General features: G+C 41.1%; 1 protein-coding gene across 3 annotated transcripts in view; it reads left to right on the top strand.

Moving 5' to 3' along the window:
• ptprua (protein tyrosine phosphatase receptor type Ua) overlaps positions 1-12,125 on the top strand; it is a 214,324-nt gene that overhangs the window by 98,528 nt on the left and 103,671 nt on the right. For all 3 annotated transcript variants that reach the window (XM_073463613.1, XM_073463612.1, XM_073463615.1), the window contains exon 3: positions 7,190-7,461. In XM_073463613.1, the coding sequence (XP_073319714.1) occupies positions 7,190-7,461 (272 nt within the window). The remainder of the gene's footprint in view (positions 1-7,189; positions 7,462-12,125) is intronic.

The following is a 12,125-nucleotide window of genomic DNA, read 5'->3' as shown; positions in this document are numbered from 1 at the left end:
CAATTAACCCTCGTCGTCTTTGATGTCTCATCAACATAAGTCATAAAGGACATACTAACTAGCCTATCTCTGATAGGCTGCATCTTACAGATTTACTGTTTTTGTCGTCCAGACGGATAACGTTGTGCCAAAGAGGGCTCCGGTGCGGTCATATCCCTTTGAGCTGCTTTGTAATCCAGCATGGAACTGCAGTGTCTTACTGGAGACTTTGTTAATCCATAATGATAAATCCCAGGATGAATGTCTTCTGTGATTAGCAATCCATTTTCTGTGTAGAAAACAGTGTTACTGTTGTTAACCTCTTGCATTTTAAAGACAGATGATAAGCGTAGTAAATTATTGGGGAACCAGTGGCGACCCCAAAGGGGAGCCAGGAGGCATCATGGCCACCCTGATATAATTGCTGGCCACTCCACTGCCCCCACCCCACCCCCCCACCTCTCGAGCAGACGACAGTAGATACAGGGTTTTAATGTGCTAATATTTGACACAAACATCCTTTTGTGATAGTTTTGGCAGTGAACAGAGTCCTCTTGAGTATAGTTTGTAATCCTGCAGCATAAACAGAACAGTAGCTCAAGGTTTACCGTTACATTTGATGCAGCATTTGCATAGACAATGAAAGCGCACGTTGTTGGCACATTTCACTCAGTATGCGGTGCTAATCGGTGCATCTTGGAAGCGCCAGTGTAGAAACACAGTATTGACTCTGTTGTTGTCAGCGGTCTCCAGGTTGTCTGTTGGGCTCTGGAGTCTCACCTGGGGAATTCATTAGCTCGCGTTGTCAGCTGCCGTCAGACTCGTATTGTTTGCGGGGCGTTTAGGCTCTGTCAGTGTCGCATTCATGACCAGCTGCTGTTGGTTTGCAGATTTCCCATTTGCACGGTGTAAGCACTGTGTCACTTTTTGTAAATGGCAAAATCTGCATTGCCTTTTGGCTCCACTAAACAAGCCGCAGCCCCACTGTTCCCGCCAGCCGAGCAGATCACACACTACAGCCAGAGATACAAAGAGGAGCAAACAGCGAGACCAATCTGTGCCCTCCCAATCATCTATACTCGCCGCACTTCACTTCTCTTGTACATGCCATCATTGCAGGTCACCATGGCTCAGGGTTGCAATATCAGAAAAAAAAAAAGAATAAAAGGCAGAAAGCAAATGAAGATCTGAAAGACCAAATTGAAAATCTTGGATGACCTTCTCCAGATGCCCTGGAGGAGGAGGGTCGAGGAAAATAGTCTAGCTCGCCCTCACCATTCGCACAATCTCGATCAGCATCTCCAGAAACCAGACTCTTAACTTTTATTCACAGTGAGTCGAGGTGTAGGCGGCTGTGGAAGGTAAAAAATGTTAGATAAAAATTGATTCAAATACAGCAGGTTTTAACTGGCCTTTTCCGAGAAAATATGGTTTTATCGTTGTGTAGAATAGTGCTGCCTGACTTTTACAAAGCATAAATGATGGCATGGGAGGAAAGCGAACGAAAAATGACGGAGACAAACATAAAGATAAAAGCTGTCGCTATCTCTCCCTCTTTCCTCGCTGCACCTACCCGCCTCTCCTCTCCACTTTTGGCTCCTCTCTGTTTTTTCTTAGTGTAAGTGTGATAAAAGCGAGCAGACCTATGACTCAGGTTCCCACCCCACATTCTGATATGAATTCAGGGAGCTGAGGCCGTCCCCTAATCTCTTAATGCATGTTCCCTCGCCCTTGGCAGGGTCATGGGAGAAATAGATGGAGCCTTATCAGCTTTTATGGATTTATGGAGAATTTCTCTGCATTGGGTTTTTTTTTTACACCAACTGTGTGTGTGTGTGTGTGTGTATATATATATATATATATATAGTATGTGTTGCTGTGCATGTGTGTCCTCAAGGATGTTGAGTGAGGTTATCAGAGCTGGTAATATCTCTATGAATTTTATCAAGTTTGTAATTACTGCATCAATCATGTTGACTTACTCCATTGAGCTAAAATGAAAAGAGACGCTGGGCCTGTTTTGAACCAGTGTGCTAACCTTCAGCAGCTGATATCTCATCCCTTCTCTTAATACTTTGGCAAAAAAGCAACAACAAACAAACAGAAGATTATGCTACTTCATAGCTAAAAGCTTCACAAATCTATATGTTTACTTGAACGATGTGTGTGCAGTGTGAGGGGTAATGCTCCTTGTGATTTACTCACAGTAAATTACCACCCAACTCTGCATTTTCCCTCAGCGGTTCTTACAAAGGGTCATTAGCAAATATTAGGAAGTGGTGATCAAGAAGATAAATCTGCTAAAGCCTGGATAGAACAAAGTTGAAGAATAAACTCTGGTTGTTGTGTACGTAAATAAATTAAAGTAAGTAAATCATCATCAGTAAATCAAGTTCCCCAAGTAAGAGTACATAAGGAACATCATCTTAATGTAGTTAAAGCTGCACTTATCAATACTTCTATATAAATAACTAATCAAATGACTATGTATAATGCAAAGAGTGTCACTTGTAGTTGTAAACCCATCGCCAGTTATCGCAGAACTCTGCAGTTCCCCTCAGCTTTACAGTGAATTTCTGTGTCTTTCAGTTTAAGTTTTTGGTTTTCTGTCCAACAACTCGTTTACAGGAAGCTTGTCAGCAAAAATCTCCCACAATGCACCTCACACTACCTGCCCAGCCCAGTTAACGGAGCATTTAGCAGCTAAAGAACTAGATATTTCCCTCAGGAGTTGGTGGAGACCAAAAACAGAGCTAAAAGAGAGTGAAAATCGGACATACAGTCATCAGGTGGCCATAGTTAATGTTGCCCTGTGTCTACTGGATGCATAAATGGGCAACTGTTTACAACCTGTGCCAATTCTCTGAGGCCATAACATGTAAAGGTTCTGACCCAAAATGTCCAAAAACCGATGAAGGCTGATTTATAGACAACAAACTTGGAATATCGGAAATTTTGTCTCTGAATGGAAAACAGTGAATGTTTGGAGTCATTTGAGATAAATTCCGCCTCGCCTGGAATAAAGATGAGAGCAGGGGGTTGAAGTGTGGAAGTGACAAAAAGCTGGACATTAATTCACTTAGAATGCAGTATATAACTATAAATAGATATATAGTGTATAATATCAGATAGTGTTCTGCGTTATACCTTAACGGTTATCAAAATCAATATATTTTCATTGCCAGTTTATTAGGGAAACCTAGCTAAAGCTCAGTCAGTCTAATGTAACAGTCTTGCAATAAATGATACCTTCATGAGGGTTGCAATGTTCCTTTAGTATAAAGAAAGAAATTCAATATAAAGACATTCAACTGCAAACCGATTACCATCATAAAATAAAATCAGTTAATAGTCAAACTATCTTTATAATTATAAGAAATAGCAAATGTTATGTATACAAGACATTTCCTTCAATTAGTGTTTCAGGACTTAACATCAGTTGGCACAGAGTCTGGCTTTCAAATGTGAGAATAATGTGCTGCTTTACTTTGTCTAACATTACAGTAAATTGAATATTTTGGGGTTTGGGATTGTTTATCAGATTTTTTATGTCTCCTCGTCCTCTAGAATGTTGTGATAGGAATTTTTCTGATGTTTTATGGACCATGCGATGAAGTTATTAATCAAGACAACAAGTTGGTTAAGAAATAGTGAAAATAGTAACTTAACTTATCCAGCTTCAGCTGTACCTGTATCTAAAACCTGCAGCTTCATGAGGTTATCGATGCTGATGTCAATGTGACATCACAGCAAGTTGGGATCAAGTCAGAGAGAAATCTAACCAGCATATGTCATATGGTGATCATACTAATTGATTCTTAGCAGCCTTGACTCATATCAAACAAGTTCAAATCACATTTAGCAGCCATGTCACGGTGTCTTTAAAGTTCCTAAGTAGACAAATCAGTTGACTTGCTTGTACTTCACTCTTACAACCACTAGGTGGCTTCAGTTGAATCAAAAGAAGACTGTAGCTCACAGTAACAGATATACAGAACAGGCTGGGTCTGTATTGGGTTTATCAAACAGAATGAGTTGCTTAAAGATATTTGAATATAATGAGAAAAACAGCATCAGCTGAGACTTTGTTTCGTCAGTGTCTCTCCCTCAGTCTTCCCACTACAGTCCTGTCATGAGGACAGTTGGAGACTTGCCCTCTAACAATGAGGGGGTCCAGCTCTCATAGCTGAAGAAAAAGCAATTTAGCCACAGAGCCCCCCTGAGAGCCAGCACATCAAAGCAGCAGCGGCGGCAGGGAGGGGGGCAGTGGGGGCTAAGCCAGAGCCTGCCTGGATTCGCCTACGAGCAGGTGAGGGAGAGAAAAATATCAGCATAGTCCAAGAATACAGTGAGATCTCAAAGGACAGCAGCTGCTTGTTATCACAGGATATTTCTGGCAGTTTGACGTCTCATCCATGCTTTTGGGGCCAGGAAGATGGAGCTGAGGGAGGGAACAGACGGTGGTCAGGGAGGCTTTCTGACACGCATTTTAAATCTCTTCGTACTCAGGTTGTCCGTGGATCTGACCCGGCTTTTGACCTGTTTCTTTTTTGCATCATTTTAGATTTCTTTAAACCGAGGGACCGATGAAAGAAATCAGAAGTCCCTCTGTACTGAGAGAGCAAACCACGCTCCAGGCCACACATTGAACCAGACTCCTGGTGACTTGCCTTTGAATAGCAAATGATGCAATTGCAACACAGACGAGATATGGAAAATTACTTGATAACACAAACTTCACATTTGCCTTTGCCTAAATAAATGGTATGCCTTCAGAGGAAAATGTCTTTTTTTCAGGGCAAATTAAAGAGCGGAGAGACTGTCTGTAGTTTGTTATCAGCACTCTAAAAAACACTAACGGCAACAATGGCGATTACTTCCAGGAACGTTTCTTATCCTTGACGAAAATGAGTCCACACATCATCTGTTAATGAAATACCTTGACTGATATTTTTCTTTGATGCCTGGTTTTTGCCTTCACTTAAAAACAGTAAACAGATGGCAAATCTTTGTGTATAAATGAATCAACTTGCTATGTATGTGTGTATGATTGTTTGCATTTTCAAGAATGTGGTTGAGGAGGAGCTGGTGGAGGTAGCGGATTCCGAGATAGAAGACGAGAAGGTGAAAAATGAGGCAGAGGAAGAGGAAATCGGGACAGAAAGAAAATAAGATGATGAGTGGAGGAGTGATGGGAGGGTTGAGAGAGGAAGCCACTTCTCACTCTTGGGAAGGTCAGCCCGCATCTGAGTCTGCTTTGGGGCTTGTAAATTGTGTGTGTGTTTGAGAAGGAAGAGTGTGTGTGCTCTGATATGTGTCCTGCATGTCAGTGCGCGAGTATTACAGCCATCTCTCTGGTTTAAGCATTCCCTCGGCAGCCATTATGGCCTAATAACCGTGTCAGTGTGATTAATGGCGAGAGGCAGGGCTCTGATTGTGCTCTCGCTCAACCGCACTACCTAGGCGACTACACTACCCACGATCCCACTGTCCCGGCTCGTCTGCCATGGCTATCTCGAGCGGCAGCGCCCACCGCACCAGATGTGAAGGTTACACGTGCGATTAGCATGCGTTCTCCCTCCTGCTGGCAGCATCAAAGAGTCGATCTGATGATGATTGGAGGAATAGAGGTTGGGGCAGAAGGCATGTGATCCCCAAGGCCACTATAACCAGTCCAAGGTAATAAACAAAGACAGCTAACCGCCAGTCCTGTTATCTCCTGGTGTTTATCTTCATCCCTGTTGTTTATATGAAGTTACAGTGGCAAACAATTATTTCCTGAGGTTGATATATTTCTAACTGAAAGGATCAGACAATGGACGGCTCAAGGTTAATTTAATTGTCATTCTACAACACGGGGTTGCACAACCTTAATCCTTGTATCACCGTCATCAGATCGACTCTTTGATGCTCCCTTTACGCTACATGAAAAACTACTTTTTATGGTGGAGTGTTGAGGATGAGGTCAGGAGTCTCACAGCCTGAGGAAAGAAGCTGCACTGTAGTCTGGTGGTACAGCAGCAAATACTTCTGTATCTTTTGTCAGATGCAGCAGGGTGAACAGACTGTGGCTGGGGTGGGTGTTGTTTTTTAGTATCTTTTGGGCTCTGTGCCGACATCTCACCTCAACAATGCTCAGTAAATGGGTACCACTGATGTTCTCGGTGATTTTAATCACCTGCTTTAGAGCCTCCCTGTCCTGGGCAGTGCATGAACCATGGAAGTTTGTGATGTTACCAGTCAGCATGCTTTCCATTGCTCCTCTATACTTGACAAGAACTTGGCTTTTTCTGTGCTTCTTTATACCAGGGTTTATGTGTGATGAAAAAAAAAATGAGTTAGGAAGGATTAAAACAAGTTACACTAGGGCTGGGACCTAAATGGTTTTAATGGTGTACCTTTTATTTATGATTGTTTTTGAGGATCTAGAAAAAAAAAAAACATTTCAAATTGATAAACAGTGTTGGTTCTCTTAAATTGCTTCCTACTGCTGTGAAGGCCGCAGTCGAAGGCTCCCTCTTTATTTCCACTTCCTACATTTGCGCTCTTCTGGTGGCCAGTGGATCTCTGCTGTGCTGGAGCGACGAGAGAGCCAGCAGTGACTTTGTGAACCTCCGTCCAAAATGAAAGACCAATCTGACACCCAGTGCTGCCGCTTTGAACACACCAGATCTGAGGCAGCGCTGAGAAACTGATGGAAGCACCGGTGAAAGCAGGGAAGCAGTGAAAAGCACAGACGTACCGAAATACAGACAAATAGCCAGAGAGGATCACAAAGATATTCTGGGTAACAACCTTGAGCCTGTCAACTTTGGCTCTCCTGCTTTTTCGAGGTTTAAAATAAAAAAAGAGAGGTGAAGCGTTCTTCAGCGGTTGAAAACTAACATGACATATCTATCCTGGGCTGAGGTGTTACAGGTGAAGCCCAAAGCATTGGATCTTGTTATTTTTTATATTTCAGGTCCCTCAGTGCTGTCTGGCAGGTGAAAATGCTGAAATAGCTGCTATTTATGAAGTAAATGTAGGTATAGCAGCTGCTGTGTAGAAAAGGAATATTCCCTTGGCAAGGTCAATCCGTTTCATTAAGACTAAACTTTCAAACTGCTCTTTATCTCTTCAAGTCACCTCAGTGGGCTGTTTCTGACAATACTAATTTAACTGTGAAATCAGCAGTATTTGAATTGTCCTTGTCTTCTATCTTCCCTCCCAGGGTCCTTCATGATGGTCAATTCCTCGCAGCATTTTGGGGGCCAGCGGGCTCAGCTGCTCCTTCTCCCGCTCAGCGAGAACGACACCCACTGCATCCAGTTCAGCTACTTCCTGTACAGCCGTGACGGCCACAGCCCCGGGGACCTGCAGGTCTACATCAGGGTCAACGGCGGCACCAAGGGCAGCGCGGTGTGGAATATCACAGGCTCCCAGGGACGCCAGTGGCACCAAGTGGAGCTCGCCGTCAGCACTTTCTGGCCCAGTGAATACCAGGTGAGAGCCTTTACACAACTGCATTAGGATGGCATGAGGGTGGCATATTAGAACAGGTGAAATTCAGTGGTGGAAAGTAACATCTACTCAATTACTGTACATCATTTGTAGAGGTAATTATACTTTACTTGAGTATTTCCATTTTCTGCTACCTTATATTTCTACTCCATCACAATTCAGTGGCAAATATTAGACTACATTTATTTGAAATGTGATGAACTGGCAACAAAGAGGGACCCAAATACAAACTCCAAGGCAGGTGCAAGTAAAAAAAGTGAGATTTCTTAACAAAGCTGAATCCAAATGAGCAGCAAAAGGCAGGCAACAAAAGCAAGCTGATAAGAATCTGAGAAAAAAACAAAAAGATATACAAAAACTTTGAACACGAAAAAGAAAGCCACAGGGAACAAAAGCAGGAACGCTAAACTACACGAGGAGCGAACATGGGGCCAGGGACCTGATCTAGAAACTGACAAAGAGTGAGGGAAAAACAAATACACTGGGACCAATTAACAAATGAAACACAAGTGAACACAGATAACAGGCCGGGAAAAAGACAAAGACAGGAAGTGTAAAGCAAGAGCGGAGTCTTTCAACATAAAACAGGAAGACAAAATCTCAGATCCATTATATGAAAACTTCAGACGGGAACAGATCGAAGGTTTCAGTTAATGAGTGACTGAGGACAGGATTCCAGACAACTACTCAGAGCTGTCCTGAGCTCTTTGAGACGTCTGATCACCCTATCACAGCATTGGCCTGCTGGGATTATTAAATTTGGCAGTCAGTATTAAAGCCCTGAATAACTATATCTGATATCACAGTTTTTCTTCTTTCACATTAGAGATTTCTGTATTTCTGTCTGTGCTCTTCTCACCAATTTTATGTGGGCGGGGCTCAATTGGAAAAATGTGAGGTCACGTGCTTCCATGCATCAATCACGATTCAGCATCGTCCAAATCAAAATGTGATGACAGTTCTTGTTGAAGTGCCCCTCTAGTGTAGTAGTGTAAAGAGCAAGAAAAGTCAGAGTTATGGGGTGCTGGGGGTAGTTGAATGGGTCATACACTGAAGACCAGATCTCCTGTCCCAGTCAAGAGTGATCTGTTTTTAAGTTATTTTACGTAAGTAAACTAACATTTGTAAATGATGTAACTAAATTACAGTAACTTACATAAGTGACTTGCTTACGTCACTTATATTACTTGACGGGATTTATGTCACTTACCTAAACGTAGTTATTTTAACCCAAATTATGATAATATCCTAAACCTAACCAAGTAGTTTAGCTGCCTAAACCTAACATAGTAGTATTTGTGACTAAAACACTAGTGTTTGCGATTAAACCTAATCAAGTATTTTTGTACCTAAAACTAACCAAAGCGCGACTGTTTGACAACGTTTATAACAAAGTCATATATCCTAATATGTGAACGGTTTGTCAACAAGTTTTATTCTGAAAGTCTAGCATGACGTTGTAAATTACATATTGTGGCTAACTTGAATGGAGCTCTCCATGTGCTTAACTGATGCTAAAGGAGTAGGTAGAGCGTCATAGTTTGAAACTTTAGGCGTCTTAGCAGGGAGTCTAATTAAGTCTGGTGTGAGAACGTGTGGCTGATGAAGCGGGTTCGCTGAGTTTTTAGTATCAAACTTATTTCACTTTAATATTGATTGTTCCCTTTTTTTAATAACTTATTTAGTGCGTCTCTGTAACATTAAGTATTTAAGTTTTGAAACCAAGTTTTCAGGGGTTTAAGTTCAGTTGATTTCTGCAGTAATCTGGGACTAGTGCCAGCACAGTTTTTCTCCTCAGACAGTGCACTGCCTTCACGCAACTGTTTTATTCATGCACTCATTTGTCAGAAAGAAGCCCTAGTAGGTAATTATAGATTTGCAATCCCACCGCATTTTGTCATAAAATGGTAAACTGTATCCCTCAAACACTGTGAAATGTTCCCATTATTATTTAATCATTTTAAGTACATGGGATGAAGACCACTTGTGGCTCAAAGCAAGTCTAATCTTGCAATGTTGTTCTTCTTTTTTGTAATGAATAAAAATTTGACGTTAAAACAGGAGCATCTGAGTGCAGTGAGATACTTTTAGTTCAAGGGGCAAACCACAGATTTAACCCCATGAGGACCAGTTCACTCTTAATGGGAAACACAAATCAAGTTATCATCCGAGTCTCTGGAGGGAATTTTCTGATGTAATTTGACTTTGACATTTCTTTTTTTAATCTGTCTGCCTTGAGTCCCCAACTTTACAGAAGTGCAAGATTACATTTCTAGAGTGCCCCTTAAAAAAATCCAATACTGTCCTATCAGGAGTGCTAACATTATTAGTTAAGTGATAGCTCCGTAATAAGTCGATTGACAGAAAATGGATTTTAATTTTAATAACTGTTTTGTCACTTTAGTCATTTAGTAGCTGAAGTTATTGGACACACTGTTCACAGCTTCACAAATGGGTTCTTAGAATAAATGTTCTTTTCCCTTTTCAGCTTCATTTCTTATCACTATAAAGTGAATATATTTGAATTTTGCTTCTCAGACTAAAAAAGACATCAGTGTGCGTTCTGGGAAATTGTGGTGGACATGTTCAATTTTGTGTGATATTTTATGAAATGAGTGATCAATCAGCCATCAAAAAATAATTAGTACTTGAATAAATAATGAACATAATCATTAGTTGAAGTTTTTTCTGTTAGTGTTCCCCTGTGATATAATGAATAGTGATGCAGATTGATTGATTACAGACAGCATGCACTAACATGGTGATGGCAAAAGTCACTGTCAGTGCTGAGCAACAACTCAGTAATACTGGAAACTGACTGTGTGAGTGAACTAGTAATGGAATGTCGTGTTACCGTTTTGTATATTTTAAAAACTTAAAATGGTTTTTGCTGTACATGTGTGGGGAGTTTTGTCAGATTCCAGCTGCATTACAGTGGAACACAGAGTTTGATTGAGCATGTGATGATATTTTTAGCAAAGTTAGCAGCATAGCTCTAGTGACGGCAGTGTCAGTTGGTCATTCCTTCACTTTGGTTCAGACTGAAGCAACTCAACAATTATTGGATGATTTTCATTGAATTCTGTGCTGACATTCATTTTCCAAACAGGATAAAGAACGCTGACTTGGTGATCCTTTAACTTCTCATCTAACGCCATCATCTTGTCTATATTTAAAGTTGTCCAATACTTGGTAAATGCTTTACACTTTAATTGAGTGCTAAATTGCATATGTTAACATACTAAACAGAGTATCTGACATTAAATGTATTAAAGTATCAAAATTACAAGTAGAAGTAAATTATACATATATTTACATAATTGTATATACTGCATACTATGGGCCGACGGATGATCGGTTATAATATTCAGCATTTTTTAGTTTTTTTAAAATCCGATTGCTGATCAAATAAATTAATTTAAAATATGCTACTTTGGCTCAAATGCAGCATGCAATCTATAAATTAACTGGTAGTTAAAGTTTTCAGTTACATGTTGTGGAGTAAAAAGTACAAGATTTGAACTGAAGTATGTAGTAAGTAGCAGAAAGTGGAAATACCCAATTAAAGTATAAATACTTCAAAATTGTACTTAAGTGCAGTACTTGAGTGAATGTACAATTACAAGTAAGTACATTCAACTAAGATGGTGAGTATGGGAAACATTTAACAGCTTAGCATTAGCTGAAGATCAGCCTCAGAGAGTCTTTCTTGTTATCTCTTTTTGCATCTGATTTGATCAATATTAGAATTTTTTTTTTATTTACAGTATATAACGATGATTGCTTTGTCCATTATAAACATCAGTCTCTACTTTGTTATATATTTCAGGTGTTAGTAAACCACCAGCTGCTCCATTGAGCTGATCTGTGTTAACCTAATGCTGAACCTTGGCTACTGCCAGCTTCAGCAGCTTTATTATCACATGCAAGGATTAGCAAATTGCAGCTGTGTCATATATCACGGTGGCTCAATAGGTGTATAATTACAGTAGGCGTGTGTTTGCATTGTATCTTTATTTATTGGTCAATTTACCTGCGTGCTGCAGTGTAATCAATAGCTCCGTTTGATGCCTGTATTGTCGATGCTGCATTATTAGCGCTGTTGTGTAGCTTGTAAGATTGTGATGACTGGATGCAGCCCTGCCTCACCTCATTACGGCTGATAATTTATCCCCTAATGCTCTCTTTCTTCCCACCAAGCCTGTCCCCTCCTACACACCCCGCCGCCCCACACCAAAACTGTTGTTAATGAGAAGCCAGTGGCTGGTGTAAGGGATTGTAGGAGCGTGGGTCCGCCGAACAGTCAATTGACCTCAATTCCATGCGACCCTCAGTGCGGGGGATCAGGCTGGGTGTTTGCTTCCATAACCTTGGCGCACTGTGGGCCCCATCTCAATAAATCAAGAGCCAGTTAATGAGATTAGAGGGCTGCACAGATCAATGAGGACAGCCTGCGCTTTACCATCCTCAGCTCTCCTGTCCTGAGCGACTCTCACAAACAGCCAAACTGATTTAAAGTAATGATTTTCTTCCCTTTGTATAGCCGTTAGAAGTTTGTCTGCGACGCACCGTAGCGGAGGCAGAGGTGGAGGCAGGGGGCGGCGCTCTCACAGGGGAGAGCTGAGGTGTACAATCAGACAAGTCGG

This window comes from Pagrus major, chromosome 3 (assembly GCF_040436345.1).
Source record: "Pagrus major chromosome 3, Pma_NU_1.0".
Classification (NCBI taxonomy): Eukaryota; Metazoa; Chordata; class Actinopteri; order Spariformes; family Sparidae; genus Pagrus; species Pagrus major.
This window is presented reverse-complemented; position numbering and strand designations above follow the sequence as displayed.